The 15,493-nt window shown below is 35.9% G+C and overlaps 1 protein-coding gene across 2 annotated transcripts in view; it reads right to left on the reverse strand.

Moving 5' to 3' along the window:
• Window positions 1–2,378: 2,378 nt before the first annotated feature.
• AGGF1 (angiogenic factor with G-patch and FHA domains 1) overlaps window positions 2,379–15,493 on the reverse strand; it is a 46,464-nt gene continuing 33,349 nt past the window's right edge. The window contains exons 12-15 of one of the 2 annotated variants that reach the window (XM_079144686.1): window positions 13,663–13,790; window positions 10,822–10,921; window positions 9,270–9,472; window positions 2,379–3,022 (exon numbers count right to left, since the gene is read on the reverse strand). In XM_079144686.1, the coding sequence (XP_079000812.1) occupies window positions 9,272–9,472; window positions 10,822–10,921; window positions 13,663–13,790 (429 nt within the window). In that variant the 3' untranslated portion in view covers window positions 2,379–3,022; window positions 9,270–9,271. Of the gene's footprint in view, window positions 3,023–6,656; window positions 7,018–9,269; window positions 9,473–10,821; window positions 10,922–13,662; window positions 13,791–15,493 lie in introns of those variants that run through there. The other variant, XM_079144685.1, reaches the window with a different exon arrangement.

The following is a 15,493-nucleotide window of genomic DNA, read 5'->3' on the forward strand; positions in this document are numbered from 1 at the left end:
GACCCTCATTATGTTAAGCTAAGCTGGTTAGCAACCTTAACCCCTATCCCCAATGTTAACATATTGATAGGTTCCAAGGATTGAGATACAGACATGCGGGGCTGGGGAGATAGCTCAGTCGGTAGAATGCTCGCCCTGCAAGCACAAAGCCCTGGGGTCGATCCCCAGCACCCAAAAAAAAAAAAAAAAAGAAAAAGAAAAAGAAAAAAAGAGATACAGACATGCTTGCAGGGAGTGCATTATTCTGCCTACTATAGCACTGTATGGTGGACTAAGGCAGATGTGAGGAAGGAATGTGCCTAATGGGTGAGCCCCTCTTTCACAAAAATTAATACTACACTGGGGGGTGGGGGGGTCCTAATTTATACCTACTTGTATTAGTCTCTCTGGACTTTCCTGGGACAGATACCTGGAAGGTGGCTATCCAGAACACCTCCAGGGGAATTAACTGATCTCTACAGTTCTGAATGCATCTGTGAATTTGTGCACTGATTATGGTCTAGTTGACTAGGTAGGCTGGTTAGTGTGAGGAGTTAGTGTGACTCTCTGGAGTCAGTTGTGATTTAAAATCTAAGCTTCTGGCCTGGGGCTATAGCTCAGCAGAAGAATGCTTGTGTAGCATGCTTGAGGCCTTGGGTTTAATCCCCAGCACCACAAAAAAATGTTAATTTTTAAAAAAATCTAACCTTCCTACCACAGAGGTTAGGTGTATTGACAATCACCCTAACCCTCTGAAACTCAGTTTCCTCATTTATAAAATGAGGATAATACATCCCTTCCAGGGTTGGTGTAAGCAGAAAGATATTCTTCAGGAAAATTCTGATGCACAGTGTGAACTCAATGACTACAATGTCTATTTCTTTTGCCAAACAGAATCTTAAAACCAATTCTAAGGACCAAGGGCAGGTTCCTTGGGAGGGTCCCTGAGAGCAGTTGTATGAAAACCACAAAGGCTTGCCAAGTTATTCTCCTTCCCGCCAGAATTATTTTTCTATCAAAACAAAATTTTCATTTTTTTTAAAATTTTTTTTAGTTGTGGATGGACAAATGTCTTTATTCTATTTGCTTATGTGGTGCTGAGGATCGAACCCAGTGCCCCACGCATGCAAGGGCAAACGCTCTACCACTGAGCCACAACCCCAGCCCCAAATTTTCATTCTTGATTTGCTAATGAGCTGCTCCAATCAACACTCAATACACTCGTAATTACTAAGTAATCTGACATGCAACAATGTATCTGAGAGAGTTTTTCCTTCAAAGTAATCACAAGAAGACTATATAATTATTCAAAAAGTGCCTCCATGCTTAAAATTTTTCTGGAACTCATCTTTTTTTTACAGTGGACACTGGAGTCTCTAGCACATTCTTTTTTCCGTTCTTAAATTAGCAAATACTCATATTTCCAGGATAAATTTTAAAAAATAGTTGCCAATTATTCAGAGTCCAGATTAACATTTCTGGTTAATAAGGTAAGGTTATAAAAAGCAATGATAATTATTTTTGTGTGGCTAATAAATTGGTCTTGATAGCATTGTATATTAAGGTTAAGTAAAGGTAGCATGGTCATGGTAAAGATTAAAGCCAATTTTAGCTGGTTTATGATGTGAATGAATTTAGGTAGCATGGGGAGTCATTATATATTTAAATGGTATTAAATGGTTTTTTAAATGAAAATCTTAATTATGACATTCTCTGAAATCGGATTTCATAGAATTAAAATGAGGTTTTAAAGGAAAACATTAAATGATAATGAGAGCTTTATTCTTTCAGTATATATTCTCATGGGCTTTTGGTCAAGATAAGTAATGATCAGATGAATGAGCTGGCAACCTTCCTGCCCTCTCAAGTCTGCGAGTAATTGGAAGCTAAGTAATATGTTGTCACATGTTTAAATACATTTAATAATATTCTACCAACTTCTCCCAGTCTTCTGCTTGCTAAGAAATGAAATACCATAGCACTTTTAAACAGATGAAGACAGCTAAGCTTTTTTGGGACCGGAGGGGGCAGAGGTAAGTACCAGGGATTGAACTCAGGGACACTGGACCACTGAAACACATCCCCAGCCCTGTTTTGTATTTTATTTAGAGACAGGGTCTCACTGAGCTGCTTAGTGTCTCGCCATTGCTGAAGCTGGCTTTGAACTTGCAATCCTCCTGCCTCAGCCTCCAGAGCCACTGGGATTACAGGAGTCCACCATAGCTCCCAGTGACAGGTAGCTTTTTGATAGAAGAATTTCTGACAAGACATTCCTCAGCAGGCAGAGACATTATTTGCCTCCATTAATACAAGCTTGTTTGCTCTTCAACCTCCAGGGATTTTCTTTTGATTTACATGCTTTTCACTAACACCAACTTCCAGTGACTTGATTAATGGTTTTTCTTTTGTTTTGCTGTTGTTGTTTTTTTTTTTTTTTTTTTTTTTTTTTGATACTTCAATAATATACTGCTCAGATTTAGAGCTGTAAACCCAAATGTCTGTGCAGGCAATTATTATTACTCTCAAGCAACTATGGAGAGGCTAGAGACTCAGTAAGGTTTTACCACTGACTACAGGTCCCAAACTCTCAAAAACATAACTAAAATCCCCACCAAAATACCAATGGCATTCTTCAGAGAACCAGAAAAGGCAATCCTAAAATTCACATGGAAGCACAAAAGACCCCAAAGAACCAAGGCAATCCTCAGCAAAATGAGTAATACTGGAAGCATCACAAAAATACTACAGAGACATAATTACAAAAACGGCCGGATATTGGTATAAAAACAGACATGAAGAGCAATGGAAAAGTAGAGAGGACCTAGAAATAAACCCATGCACCTAAAGTCATCTGATTCTTGATAAAGATACCAAAAGCACATATTGGAGACAAGACACCCTCTTCAAAAAATGAGATACGATCCAGTTTACCACTTCTCAGTATTTACCCGGAAGACTTAAAGGCATCTTACTACAGTGATATATGCATACCCATGTTGATAACAGCACAATTCACAATAGCCCACGGAACCACCCTCGGTGTCTATCAACAGAAGAATAAAGAACAGTTAGTACATATACACAATGGAGTTTTATTTGGTCATAAAGAAAAATGAAATTATGACATCTGCAGGAAAATGGATGAACTAGAGACCACCACGTTAAGCAAAATAAGTCAAAATCAGAAAGTTAAGGGTCTTAGGGTTTCTCTCATATGCAGAAACTAGAGAGGAAAAATGAAAACAAAGATAGAGATGGAACTCCTAAAAATCAAAGGAGATCAGTAGAGGAAAGGGACCAAGGGGTGGGAGGCATGGAGGGAGTGGGGAAATGCTGGGGAGTGATATTGGCCAAATTACATTGTGTACATGTATGAATATGTAACTAAAATTCCATCAATATGTACAACTATACTGCACCAATAAAAATAAGAGAAAAATTGGTGCTGGGAAAACTAGATTACTACATGTAGAAGACTGACTAGATTGCTATCTGTTGAGAGAAAAACACAGGGGAGACACTCCAAGATATTGGCACAGGCAAGAATTTCCTGAGTAAGACTCTAATACCTCAGGAAATAAAAGTAAAAGTTAAATATGAAAATATATCACATTAAAAAGCTTCTGCATGATGAAGGAAATAATCAATAAAAAGACGATCTACAGAAAGAAAATCTTTGCCAACTATTCATCCAGAATATATAAAGAACTCAAAAAAGTTAACAAAAAAAGTAATCCAATTGATAAATGGGCAAATGACCTGAACAGACATTTCTCCAAAAAAGAAAAGAAACGTTCAATAAAAATATGCTCATCAACATCTTTAGCCATGGAAATCAAAATTTTACTGAGATTCCAACTTACCCAAATCAGAATGCCTATTATCTAAACCCCCCCCCCCCAAAAAAAAAAAACATGCTGGCAAGGATATGGAGAAAAAGGAAGGATTAGCTACCACTGGAAGGAATGTGAAATCAGTATGGAGATTCCTCAAAACTGAAAATGGGGAGACATGTGATGGCACACACCTAACTAATCCCAGCAACTCAGGAGGCTGAGGCAGGAGAACTGCACATTTGAGGCCAGTCTCACAAACTTAGTGAGACCTTGTCTCAAAGTAAAAATTTTAGTATGAATATGTAACAACAAATCCCACTATTATTTAGAATTATAATGAACCAATAAAAATGAGGAAAAAATGTGAAGATATGAGGACGTAGTGAAGTAGGGAAACACCTTAGGTTCAATCCCTAGTACCCCTATCCCAAAAAACCTAAAAATAGAACTACCATAGTACTACTGGCTATATACCTGAAATAAATGTATGTATGGAAATGTCATATTGAAACCCATTAACTTGTTTGTTTTTTCAGTGCTGAGCCTGAATGCAGGAGCACTCTATCACTGAGCTACATTCCCAGACTTTTATCCCCACGCCCCAGTATAAGAGTACGATGTATTCAAGTGAGAAGAGACAGAACTCCTGCAGAGCAAGAGGGGACCTGATAGGGGTTTCTCTAAACTCATTAATTTGTATAATTAATAATGTTCAAGTAATTTTATCTAAAGTTCAAGGCCAGCCTTGGCAACTTAAAGAAACTTTGTCTCAAAATAAAAATATTAAAAATGGCTTAGATGTAGCTCAGTGGTAGAGTGCCACTGGATTCAACCCCTAGAACCATAATGAAACAAACCAACCAATACACAAAACTCCAGCACGTTCCTCTTCCTTTCCCCCAACCCCCAAACTCTGGAATGAAAACAAACAATTTGGGAATTAATTCTGTATGGAATTATCAGGGTCTTAGTGTATTACTTGGCCTTTACATTCTGCCAAACACAATCTAAAAGTAAACGTATGTTCCATGAAGGCAGGCAGTCTTGTCTTTGTCCATTACTTATCCCTAGTGACTAGAACAGTACCTGGCCTATGTTAAGCATTTCATGGCTACTTGCTGAATTAACCTATGCTGCTGAAAGATTCTGAGAAATATCTGAAATCTAGTTCTTCTTGGAGTTCATCTAGTAGTTTCTATGTTCCCATGAGATACTGAGAGCGAGGGTTGGCCTGCTAAATCTCATCATCATTTCTCCATATGGCTCCTTTCCTAATATAGAAGCCAAGCATGGTGGTATTTGCCTATAGTCCCAGCTACTTGGGAGGCTGAGGTGGGAGGATCACTTGAGCCCAGGAGTTTAAGACCAACCTAGACAATTAGGTAAATTCTTACCTACTAAAAATGTATGTGTGTAGACACAGTGAACCACAAAATTACCCTGGCTTATTTTTTTTTTTTTTAACTGAGGATTGCACCCAGGACCCAGGGATTCTTAATCACTGAGCTATATCCCCAGTTTTTTTTTTTTTTTTAATTGTAGACAGACAGCATGCCTTTATTTTATTTGCTTATTTTTGTATGCGGTGCTATGGATCTAACCCAATGCCTCACACATGCTAGGCAAGTACTCTGCTATTGAGCCACAGCCCTGATCCCCCCACAGTTCTTTTTGAGACAGGGTCTCACTAAGTTACTAAAGCTGACCTGTATTTGCAATCCTCCTGCCTCAGCTTCCTGAGTCACTGGAATTACAGGAATCTGCCTCTATGCCCAACTGGCTTACCTTTCAAAGTTCAAATTTAGCTGGGCATGCGGTACATACCTGTAATCCCATTAATTTGGGAGGCTGAGACAGGAGGATGGCAAGTTCAAGGCCAGCCTAAGGAATTTAGTGAGACCCTGTCTCAAACTAAAAAAATTAAAAACTGGGGATATAGACCAGTGGTAAAACATTTTGGGTTCAACCCCCACTACTGAAAAAACATATATATTTTTAAAGTTCAAATTTAGAGTTGGGTGCAGTGGCATGCACCTGTAGTCTCAGTTACTTGGGAGACTGAAGCAGGATGATTACTTGAGCCCAGAGTTCAAGAATGCCAGCCTGAGTGACACAGCAAGACCCTGTCTTGAAACGAACCAACCAACCAACCAACCAACCACAAAAAGTAAAATTCGAATGCAGAAATAATAAGTAACAGTCTATTCACTTACTGGGCCATTAATATTAAAAATTCAATATGTATCCCTATGTTTTAAAAATAAAAAAATGACACCATGCTACAAAAAAAATTCAGAAAATAGTGACAGAATATTATTCTTCATCAAGGTATATATTGTTCTATCTTATTCACTTAAATGGCTACAAAATAATACATACTAAGGATGCATCACAATTTAACCAACCCTTTGGTCTCTACTAATGGATACTTGGGATATCTGGTAGAAATTTACCTGCTCATTCAATATCTACTTGTTCCCCTTCAGCTTTGTTCATTGAGTCCCAACTTCTTCTAACATCAACATTCTCAGTCCAAAGTGATGGTTCATGATTGGCTTAAGCCAACTATGACCATCCTGTTGTCTGTTTTTAGAGTATCCCTTCTATGGGTAGTCATGCTTTGTGGTTCTGTGTGGAAGGCTAAGGACCCTAAGAAGTCAATGGTGATATTTTCTAAGTATAATTTTGCTTTCCTGATAAAGAACTAGAACTAACACTGAACATTGATCTTTCCCCATTCTTCCTGTTTAAGACATGACTACAATGGTACAGTCCCCAAAATCACTTTGCAACTGTAAAACCAAAAGTCAACACTGAAACAAATAAAGCAGGAGACATAAACACTGCCTTACAGAATCCAAATATATTTCTACTTTCAATTCTAAAAACCAGAATGTTTTAAGTCAAAGAATCAGAGCAGAGATATCAGTGATGCCCTACATTTGTACATACTTAAAACATAACTTTAGGGAAAATAATTTCAACTGTTCCTGAGAGCATCTTCAGGGACTGTGCCCCGATGTGTTTCAACTGTCTTGCAACTTTGTACAATGACCTTGGTATACAAGCTCTGAAACCTTTTTCCCTTGTTTGAGATTTTTATTTTCCTGTGCCTGCTCTTTGAAAATATCCCAAATTAATAAATACATGAGCTGGAAGGCTTCTGATTTGAATGAATAAACTGCTTTTCATAAATTCACACCTAGAATAAAAATGAAACATTGAAAGTAAAAACCATTTCAAAAGCAGAAAAATGTTCCTCTTTTTTAGGATAAAAGTGCTTCTTCTACAATTTAATATCAGAAAACAGTTTCTGTTAATTTAATATGAATGGTTTCTTCAGTTCTCATGTTCTGGCAAAAATATGATAATTTCTTAAAATTCAGCAACCTGTAGCTATATTTAAAATTAATACTTAAAAGCTATTATAAATGAAGCAAATTTATACCATATAACTAATATTTAAAATTTTACACATAAAACAATTTTATGTACTATCCACATTGTATATAACTCACATTTATGTTCCTAACCAACTAGAAGCTCATGTTTGTATGACTTTTACAGTTTACAAAGTTTTTATATATATACTTTCTCTTTTGCTATTCAACACAGACATGTCAGATAAATATCATTCTTATAGATGGAAAGACACCCAGACATTATTCAGTATATTAATCACTATGCAGTGTAGCCCTCAGATTTTGAATCTTCAAAGGGGTTTAATAATGCAAATACTACATACATATATTTCAATTTTTACCACCATTTTCAAGAAAGTTTTCCATTCTCTTAGCAAAGGGGAAAAAAAACCCAAAAACCAAAACCAAAAGCAATTTATCCCACACACAATTATGAAAAATGTTTTTCCAAATGTGAAAAAAGGGAAACATTATACACAGTTGTACTCTAATGAAATCTACCAGAAGCACAATCTATTTTGAGGGTCCTATATTGTTACCTGTTCAGGATACCATTAGCAGAACCAAACTTACATCAATAGGTATTATCTTGTTTTAGAAAAAATAATGCAGGGCACTCTTGCTGCCTTCAAGTCTAATGTGCATATATGTTGAACTGTGTAGGTGACCAGGAAGGATATGGAATACTTTATCCAAAATCAAGAATTATAGCCTAAGCCTCTAGGGACTTGACTGTTTGGTCATGTCTCTTACCTTTAGTCATAATTTATTTTTCTCTCCCCACACCCTTTCTCCCTAACTACCCTGTGTACCATGCAAACTGGAAATGCTAAAAGGCTGCCTTCTGTCTGAATTATCTTCTGTAGTATATAGCTTTTATTTTCAGAGTTTTCTTGTCCTTATTTCTAAATCTTGAAGATATGTATTCATGGTAGGTGACAGAGCTAGTTTATATTCACTCCTCTAAAACGGTAAATTTCACAGTTAAAGGATGGTGATAACTGGTAGAGCAGTGACATCTGTACTCCGATAGCTGCACTGCAGTTCTCCAACATTGGAGGCTATCCTTTTGTTATTTTGCTATCAATTTAAAGAGGAAAATTCTGGTTGGTTGCAAATTCAAAGTAGATCAACTTGTTTAAATCACTGTCTAAATAAACTGGTCTTTTAAATGTTAAAATGATTTTTTATTGCATTCAAGGACATTTTCAATAAATATCTTGAGTTTGAGGCTGTGGCTAGGTAATCCATTTGCACTAGAAATCAGATTTCTCTGACACAACTCCATTGCCCGCAATGGTATTTATCAAAACTACAAATGCTAGCACACTGAATCATGTCAATACTGTACTCATATCTAAATATTTCATCAGCTAAGAAACAAACCAAATGTAAATGCTGAATATATAGTACAAATCAATGGATTCTTCACAGAAGAAAATAAAGGACTAATTTTCTACAACATGACACCTGTTCATTAGTTCTTCAATAATGTTACCTTAGCTTTTTCAAGGATATTACCATGTTTTCTGGTCATATTTTATCTAAGTTCTAAAGGGCATAAACAAGGATGCACATAATCAGAATAGTTTCATAAACTTTTGATGTTTCCTTCCTTTGCTGGATATCTTGTAATGATGAACGTATGGAGACAAGGACAAATGTACATCTAAGATATTAGAGGTTACATGTATTTTGCTTACATGACTAGTTGCTTATATGGATGTAGTAAATTAGAAGATAAAATAAAGTTTGATAAGCTTATCCATTCCCTGTGAACTTTAGTCCACTCACTGCATAACTTGATTCAGTCACTATTTATTGGTTTAAAAAATGGTTTTTAAAAATTGCAAACCACACTTTATTACACATTTCTGAATCAGAAGAGGGTAATTTGTGATACAGTTTCTTTGTGTCACTGACTCTTTTGGGGAGAAAGTTTTTGCAATAAAATAAGAGTTTCCAAACTCTTAGAAAAAAAAAAAAAAAAAAGCAAACAAAAAAAAACCTTCAATTTTGTTCTATGACTGACCTTCACTCTACAGTCCCTTTTACCCAAGGCAAGGTCCCTGGTACATCTTTCGGAGGTTTAGTTTCTGGGAAGTTTTCAGCAAACCTCTCTCGCGCTTTATCCCAGTTTTTTTTACTCTTGTTTTGGAGAAGATGAACCTCTTCAATTGAGGATGGTTTGCCTGTCCCCAAGCCTGCATGTGTTCGCCGAAGCTGAAGCTGAATCTGTTATCAAAAATTGAGCAGAGGACTTATTTGAGCATCTAAACATTAAAATCTGCAGTGTCTAACTTGTTATTCTAACTATAATTCCTTAATTTATTAAAGACTAATATAAAAAATTCTTTAAAATCTGTCAGCTGCATCAAGTACACGCAGGAGTCAAGTATACCATTATCCATGGAACATTTTCTACATTTTCTTGCTTGTCACTAAGTACAGCCAACTTTTGAGAAAATGGAATGTTCCTTAAAAAGCAGCTGCCACACTTCTTCTTGATGTTACAAAATACATCATTCTCTCATAACCAGAAGTAAAAGCCATGGACGTATTTGAACCTCCTGTCCCTATCCTAACCTAAATAAGTGAAAAAGAAGGTTAAACAAAGAATAATAAAGATGGGCTGGGGATATAATAATTCAGCAGCAGAATGCCTGTCGAGCATTCTGGAAGACCTGGGGGTTTGATCCCCAGCACTGAGTGTCTGATAAAATGTACCATGTTTATAGGCTTTATTTTCAGACATCCTAGGAAAACAGTTAACACATCATTTTCCATAAGAAAATTGAAGTTCATTGCCCAAAGCTATAGAGCTCATTAATGACAGAGCTCATACATATTCTAACCTAGGTTTGACTACCAAACTGTATTCTACCCTGCCTACAGAAATTTTGGTTTTACATTAACAGTGGTCCATCTATTCCTTTAGGTATCAGTTAATTATCATGAACGTTTTACAGTCAGGTTACTTTATAAGGTTTTTTGTGAAAGTAAGCTAGAACCTCCCATCATTCCAAATATGCAGAATTAAACTACTGCATATTTTACAAAAAGTATTCTCTATATTGCAGGTTACATGCTCTAATTCTTGAACCTAACAGATTTCCCAGTTAATACAGAATCTGCTTATTGCTAAACTAACACCAATTGTTTTTGCAATGTTTAATACCAGGCATGATAAGGATACCATTAAATAGAAGTGAACGAGTTGAATGTACAGTTCAATGGCAGAGTATTTGCATACCATGTGTGAAGTCCTGCGTTCAATCCCTAACATTGCAAAACAAAGAAAGAACTATACAATAAAAGGATACAGAAGAACCCTTGTCTCAGGAAATAACACTTACAGTCTAGTCTAGATATAGGAGAAAAATTCAAAATGAGACTTTCCTAAAACATAAAATGCCAAACAAAAAAAAAAAAACTCATGTTCAGTAATTTGAATGCCACAAAGGCAGCAATCTGTTTTGGCTTGCTACTATATTCTAGTACTTAAGGCAATGTCTGTCACATTAATTGTGCACACTAAATGTCTCCTATAAGAATAAATGAATCAAAGAAAACGCAAGTCTTACCGGAGTTTTCATTCCTCCACCATCCTTTCCCAGGCCCTCTCCTTTTTTCCAACCCATCTTCTCCAACATCTTCCGACCTTTATTGCTATCAGTAATTTCACTTTAAGGAAAATTAAGAGGACAACTGATTTATAAAAGACTTTTAAGCCACTTAGAATAAATTCATTAATTAAAAATGTAGTACAGCAACTTTAGAAAACTGCTAGACAATACCTAATAAAATTAAATACACAAACTCTAGTCCTACATGAACTACATCACAGAAAAGCAAGTACGTGTGCACCGAATGAAATGTACGAGAACTGTTCTTCCAGCAAATTTAATAGCAACAAACGGGAAACAATTCATGTCCTTTAATGATAAAATGGACAAATAAACTGAGGTTAATAAAATAAAATCTTATACAACAATGAAAACAAACTATATCTAACAAAATCATGTGGAACAATGAGAATACAGACACGAAATAAATGCTAAATTGTTCATTTAAAACTTTAAAATAGGTAGTTAATCTATTGGGAGGATGGTGGTTATCTGTAGGGATGAAAACAGGATAGTAATTACCAGGAACAAGGAGTAAAAGGAATGTAGGCTTCTGGGGTTACTGATAAACTTCTTTTTGTTGTCCAGGAAATGTGTATTCTGTAATGTGTTAATCTTACGATATACCATTGAGTTGGATAGTTATCATTTGTATAATTCTCTGTGCATATGCTATACATTAATAAAAACGATAAATTCAGGTGAAATAAAACCTCTCATTCACTATCGGTATTCTGTGCTGCAATTTTATATTCTGCTAAATTAAGGTGCTTTAATTTCACGTTCTCCAATATCTTATTAGTTCTACAAAATATCCTTCTAATTTAATTCTAATGTAATCTTAAGATTCTCCAGCAATTATTTTAAAAATACTAATCTTAAAAAATGCTTAGTGTATCTAACACTATGTTCCATCAAATCTGATTCAGAGTTGTAAGATGCACCACTGTTTTATGGACCATTAAGAAAAAACTTGCTATTTGTAGCAGCACAATTCATAATAGCCAAACTATGGAACCGGCCTAGGGATCCATCAACGGATGAAGATAAAGAAAACCTCACCTGCCCCTGCCTCGCAAAAAGAAAAAACAATAACCAGAAAATGTAGTATATATACACAATTTTATTCAGCCATAAACGAAAATTAAATCATGCCATGTGCAGGAAAATGGATGGAACTTGTTAACATTATGTTAAGTGAAATAAGCCAAACTCAGGAGGTTAAGGGTCATGTTTTCTCTCATATGTGGAAGCTAGAGAGAATAAAGGAAAGAAAGGTAGGGGAATCTCATAAAATCGAAGTGAGATCTGTAGACTAGAGGAAAGGGACCAGGGGAAGGAATGAGGGAGGGGAAAAAAGGAAATACTGGGGAATAATACTGGATGAATTACATTGTTGTACTGTACACATGTATGAATATGTAACAACAAATTCCACCACCATGCACAACTATAATACATTAATAAAGGAAATATGGAAAACCCCCCTGCTATTTGTTAATTGTAAAATTAACACAAATAGTATATCTTGGTACTGATAAAATATTTAGTCAAAATTTTTAATTACCACTTCTACATGAAAGATTTAAAATTTGACTCAATTGAGAATGGAAAAATGTACCTAACATGATTAAATGCAGAAATAGAGTTATAATATAGACCTAAAAATCACATTTTTCACATTTACCAAAGCTATCTTACCAAGAGAAAAGAACTGAATCAAAGAAAAATAAGCAAAATATTATCTCAGTACCAACAACAACAAAAAAAGAATTTGAGTGCTAAAATAATTATTAAATGCCAGGCATGGTGGTGCATGCCTATAGTCCCAGCTACTTGAGATGGGAAGATGGCAAGTTTGAGGCTAGCTTGAGCAACTCAGGAGACCTGTCTCAAAAATTTTGTAAAAAGTGCTGGAAATGTTGTTCAGCACTAGAGCAACTGTTTAGTACGTGTGAGGCCCTGAGTTAAATCTCCAGTTCCATAAGATAATTAAAATAATAAAGAAAATACTAGCTCACCACAATCTCTTTCTAGCCTAGGCTTCTAGATGTCTGGTACATAAAAGTATACTCACACAACTGGGTGTCTAGAATGTCTGCAATGTATACGTATGGAAGTACAAAAGTATGCTGTGGGAAGCCACCATGGCCTGTATGAGAACCAAGCGTAGCTGGACCATTAATCAGGAAAATCTCATCTTAGGAACTCTCAGTTATCATAACCAATCAAGACTGCCTGAGTCAAGTGGTTAGCCTGTGTTAGTTCACCACAGAAATTCAAATACAGGCCCTGGACGTAGGAATGACCCACAAGAGCCAAATGGTTTGCTTAACTCTACCCCATCCTGTTTATCACAAGAAGCTCCTACTGGTCCCCTTTTGATCTGTACCACTGTAAATAAACCAAGCACAGGCTCCTTCTTTTGTTAGAGCCAGACCCTTATGAACGGCTTAATCGGTCATGCCCCTGCTTCAAAGATACTTTTGCCTTCTGTTATTACTTCTGATAAATAAATAAATTTCTTTAGCTTTTTATTTTACAGCCAGCCCATTCCTTCTACAGGAATCCCTTCCCTTGCCCACATGGGATGTGTGGCAATAATATGCATGTGCACATACAAATTTCTGGCAAATAATGAAATGCTAGTATTAGAACACAGGAAAAATAGACTTATTTCCATCATGTTCTGACCATTGCTTTAGAAGTTACTTATCGGAATATATTGCCCTGTCAGACTAACCTATGAATGTAATTATGAAACAAAGAATGTCCCAAGCAATATCATTCAATACTCACGAGTGAACAGATGCAGGAGCATCATCTCTTTGGAAAGTTCCTTCACTTCCAACCTTCTCCCTGCGTTTCCCAGCTCTATCTTTATATTTTGGATTCTTCAATGTCTTTTCATCTTCATAGTCTGTATTCTTAAAACACAAAATATTCATTGAGAAAAAAATAGCTAATAAATATATAATTTCTATCCATTTGCCTTACTTTGAAAGGCTGGTTCAACACAGCCTCTACGATGACATGAAACAAGCTATGATAAAGACAACTGTGCTATTAGATATGGTATTTTTATTACATACTCTTTAAATTTATTATTTCAAGTTGAGTCACATGTAAGTATAAAGAGTAAGCAGATAACATGGCAAAAAATGTACATTTTGCCTTAATGATGTGCTCCTATATTGTCAAATAAATTTTCAGCAAAGAAAAATATAGATACCCCTGGGGTTCATGAAAGAAATCTATTTTTGCTTTTTTCAATGGAATTGAAAGTTCCAAAGGACCTAAAACAGTTTGATACCATTTCCTGGAAAGGAAAATATAGATAAAAAGGGAAATATCTAATCCTAGTGATAAAAATAGCTTTTTGCTTCAATGCAACTTCTTTTATATGACTAATTCACTACCTCAAAACTGAGTAAACAGTGTGTTCATTTTAGCTGATGGAACATAATATAATTAATAATCCCTAAGAGAAGACACACAAAATGTTTAGCCTGCTATAGTATAATTGGTTCAAGAATAAAGGTACACCATGGTTTGGTGGCACAAAGAGGTAGTCAATTCACCTGAAGGCTCTGGAGAAGATTTCCCTTTCCTGCTATTACTTGATTTTTTTTTTTTTTTTTTTTTTTCTTTTTGTACCAAGATTGACCCCTGGGGTGTTTAACCACTGAGCTACTTTTTATTTTTAATTTTAAGGGTCTTGCTCAGTTGCTGAGGCTGGCTTTGAACTTGCGATCCTCCTGCCTCAGGCTCCCAAGCTGCTGGGATTCCCTGCCAAGTGCCAACACGTCCTGCACTTGTTGTGCCAACATATCCTACACTTGTTGATCTTTACATAAAAACTATGACATTCATCCAGAGATGCTATGAACTGGAGAGTAACTCAAGGGAAGTACTGCAGAAGTTTTAACTTAATTTCATTTTTAAACAAAGAAGGAAATTATGGAACCAACTACCTAAGTGAGATTTTCCCCCAAAAGACAATATAAAAATTGAGTCAAAATTTTCCAGAGCCAGGCACAGTGGCACATGCCTGTAATCCCAGCAGCTGGGGAGGCTGAGGCAGGAGGATTACAAGTTCAAAGCCACCCTTAGCAAATTAGCGAGGCCCTAAGCAACTTAGTGAGATCCTGTCTCAAAATAAAATATAAAAAGGACTGAGAATATGGCTCAGTGGTTGAGAGTTCCTATACCAAAAAAATAAACAAATAAAACCGAAAATTTTCAGAGAACATTTTATTCGCATATATATAATTTCCTTCTAAACTGGAGTTAGATGGAATCTCAGTGTAGTTTTAATTTACATTTAATTGCTAGAAATGTTGAACATATTTTCATACATTTTTGACCACTCATATTTCTCCTGTGAAGTGCCTGTTCAGATCCTTTTTCCATTTATTGATTGGGTTATTTTTGTGTTAGGTTTTCTGAGTTCTTTATATATCCTGGAGATTAATGCTGTATCTGAGGTGCAGGTGGCAAAGGTTTTCTCCCATTCTGCAGGCTCTCTCTTCATGATTGTTTCCTCTGCTGTGAAGAAACTTTTAATATAATCCCATTTATTCTTTTTTTTTTAATCCTTTTTTGTAGTTGTAGATGGACAGCATGCCTT

Source organism: Sciurus vulgaris (assembly GCF_902686455.1).
Source record: "Sciurus vulgaris genome assembly, chromosome: 6".
In the NCBI taxonomy this organism is placed as follows: Eukaryota; Metazoa; Chordata; class Mammalia; order Rodentia; family Sciuridae; genus Sciurus; species Sciurus vulgaris.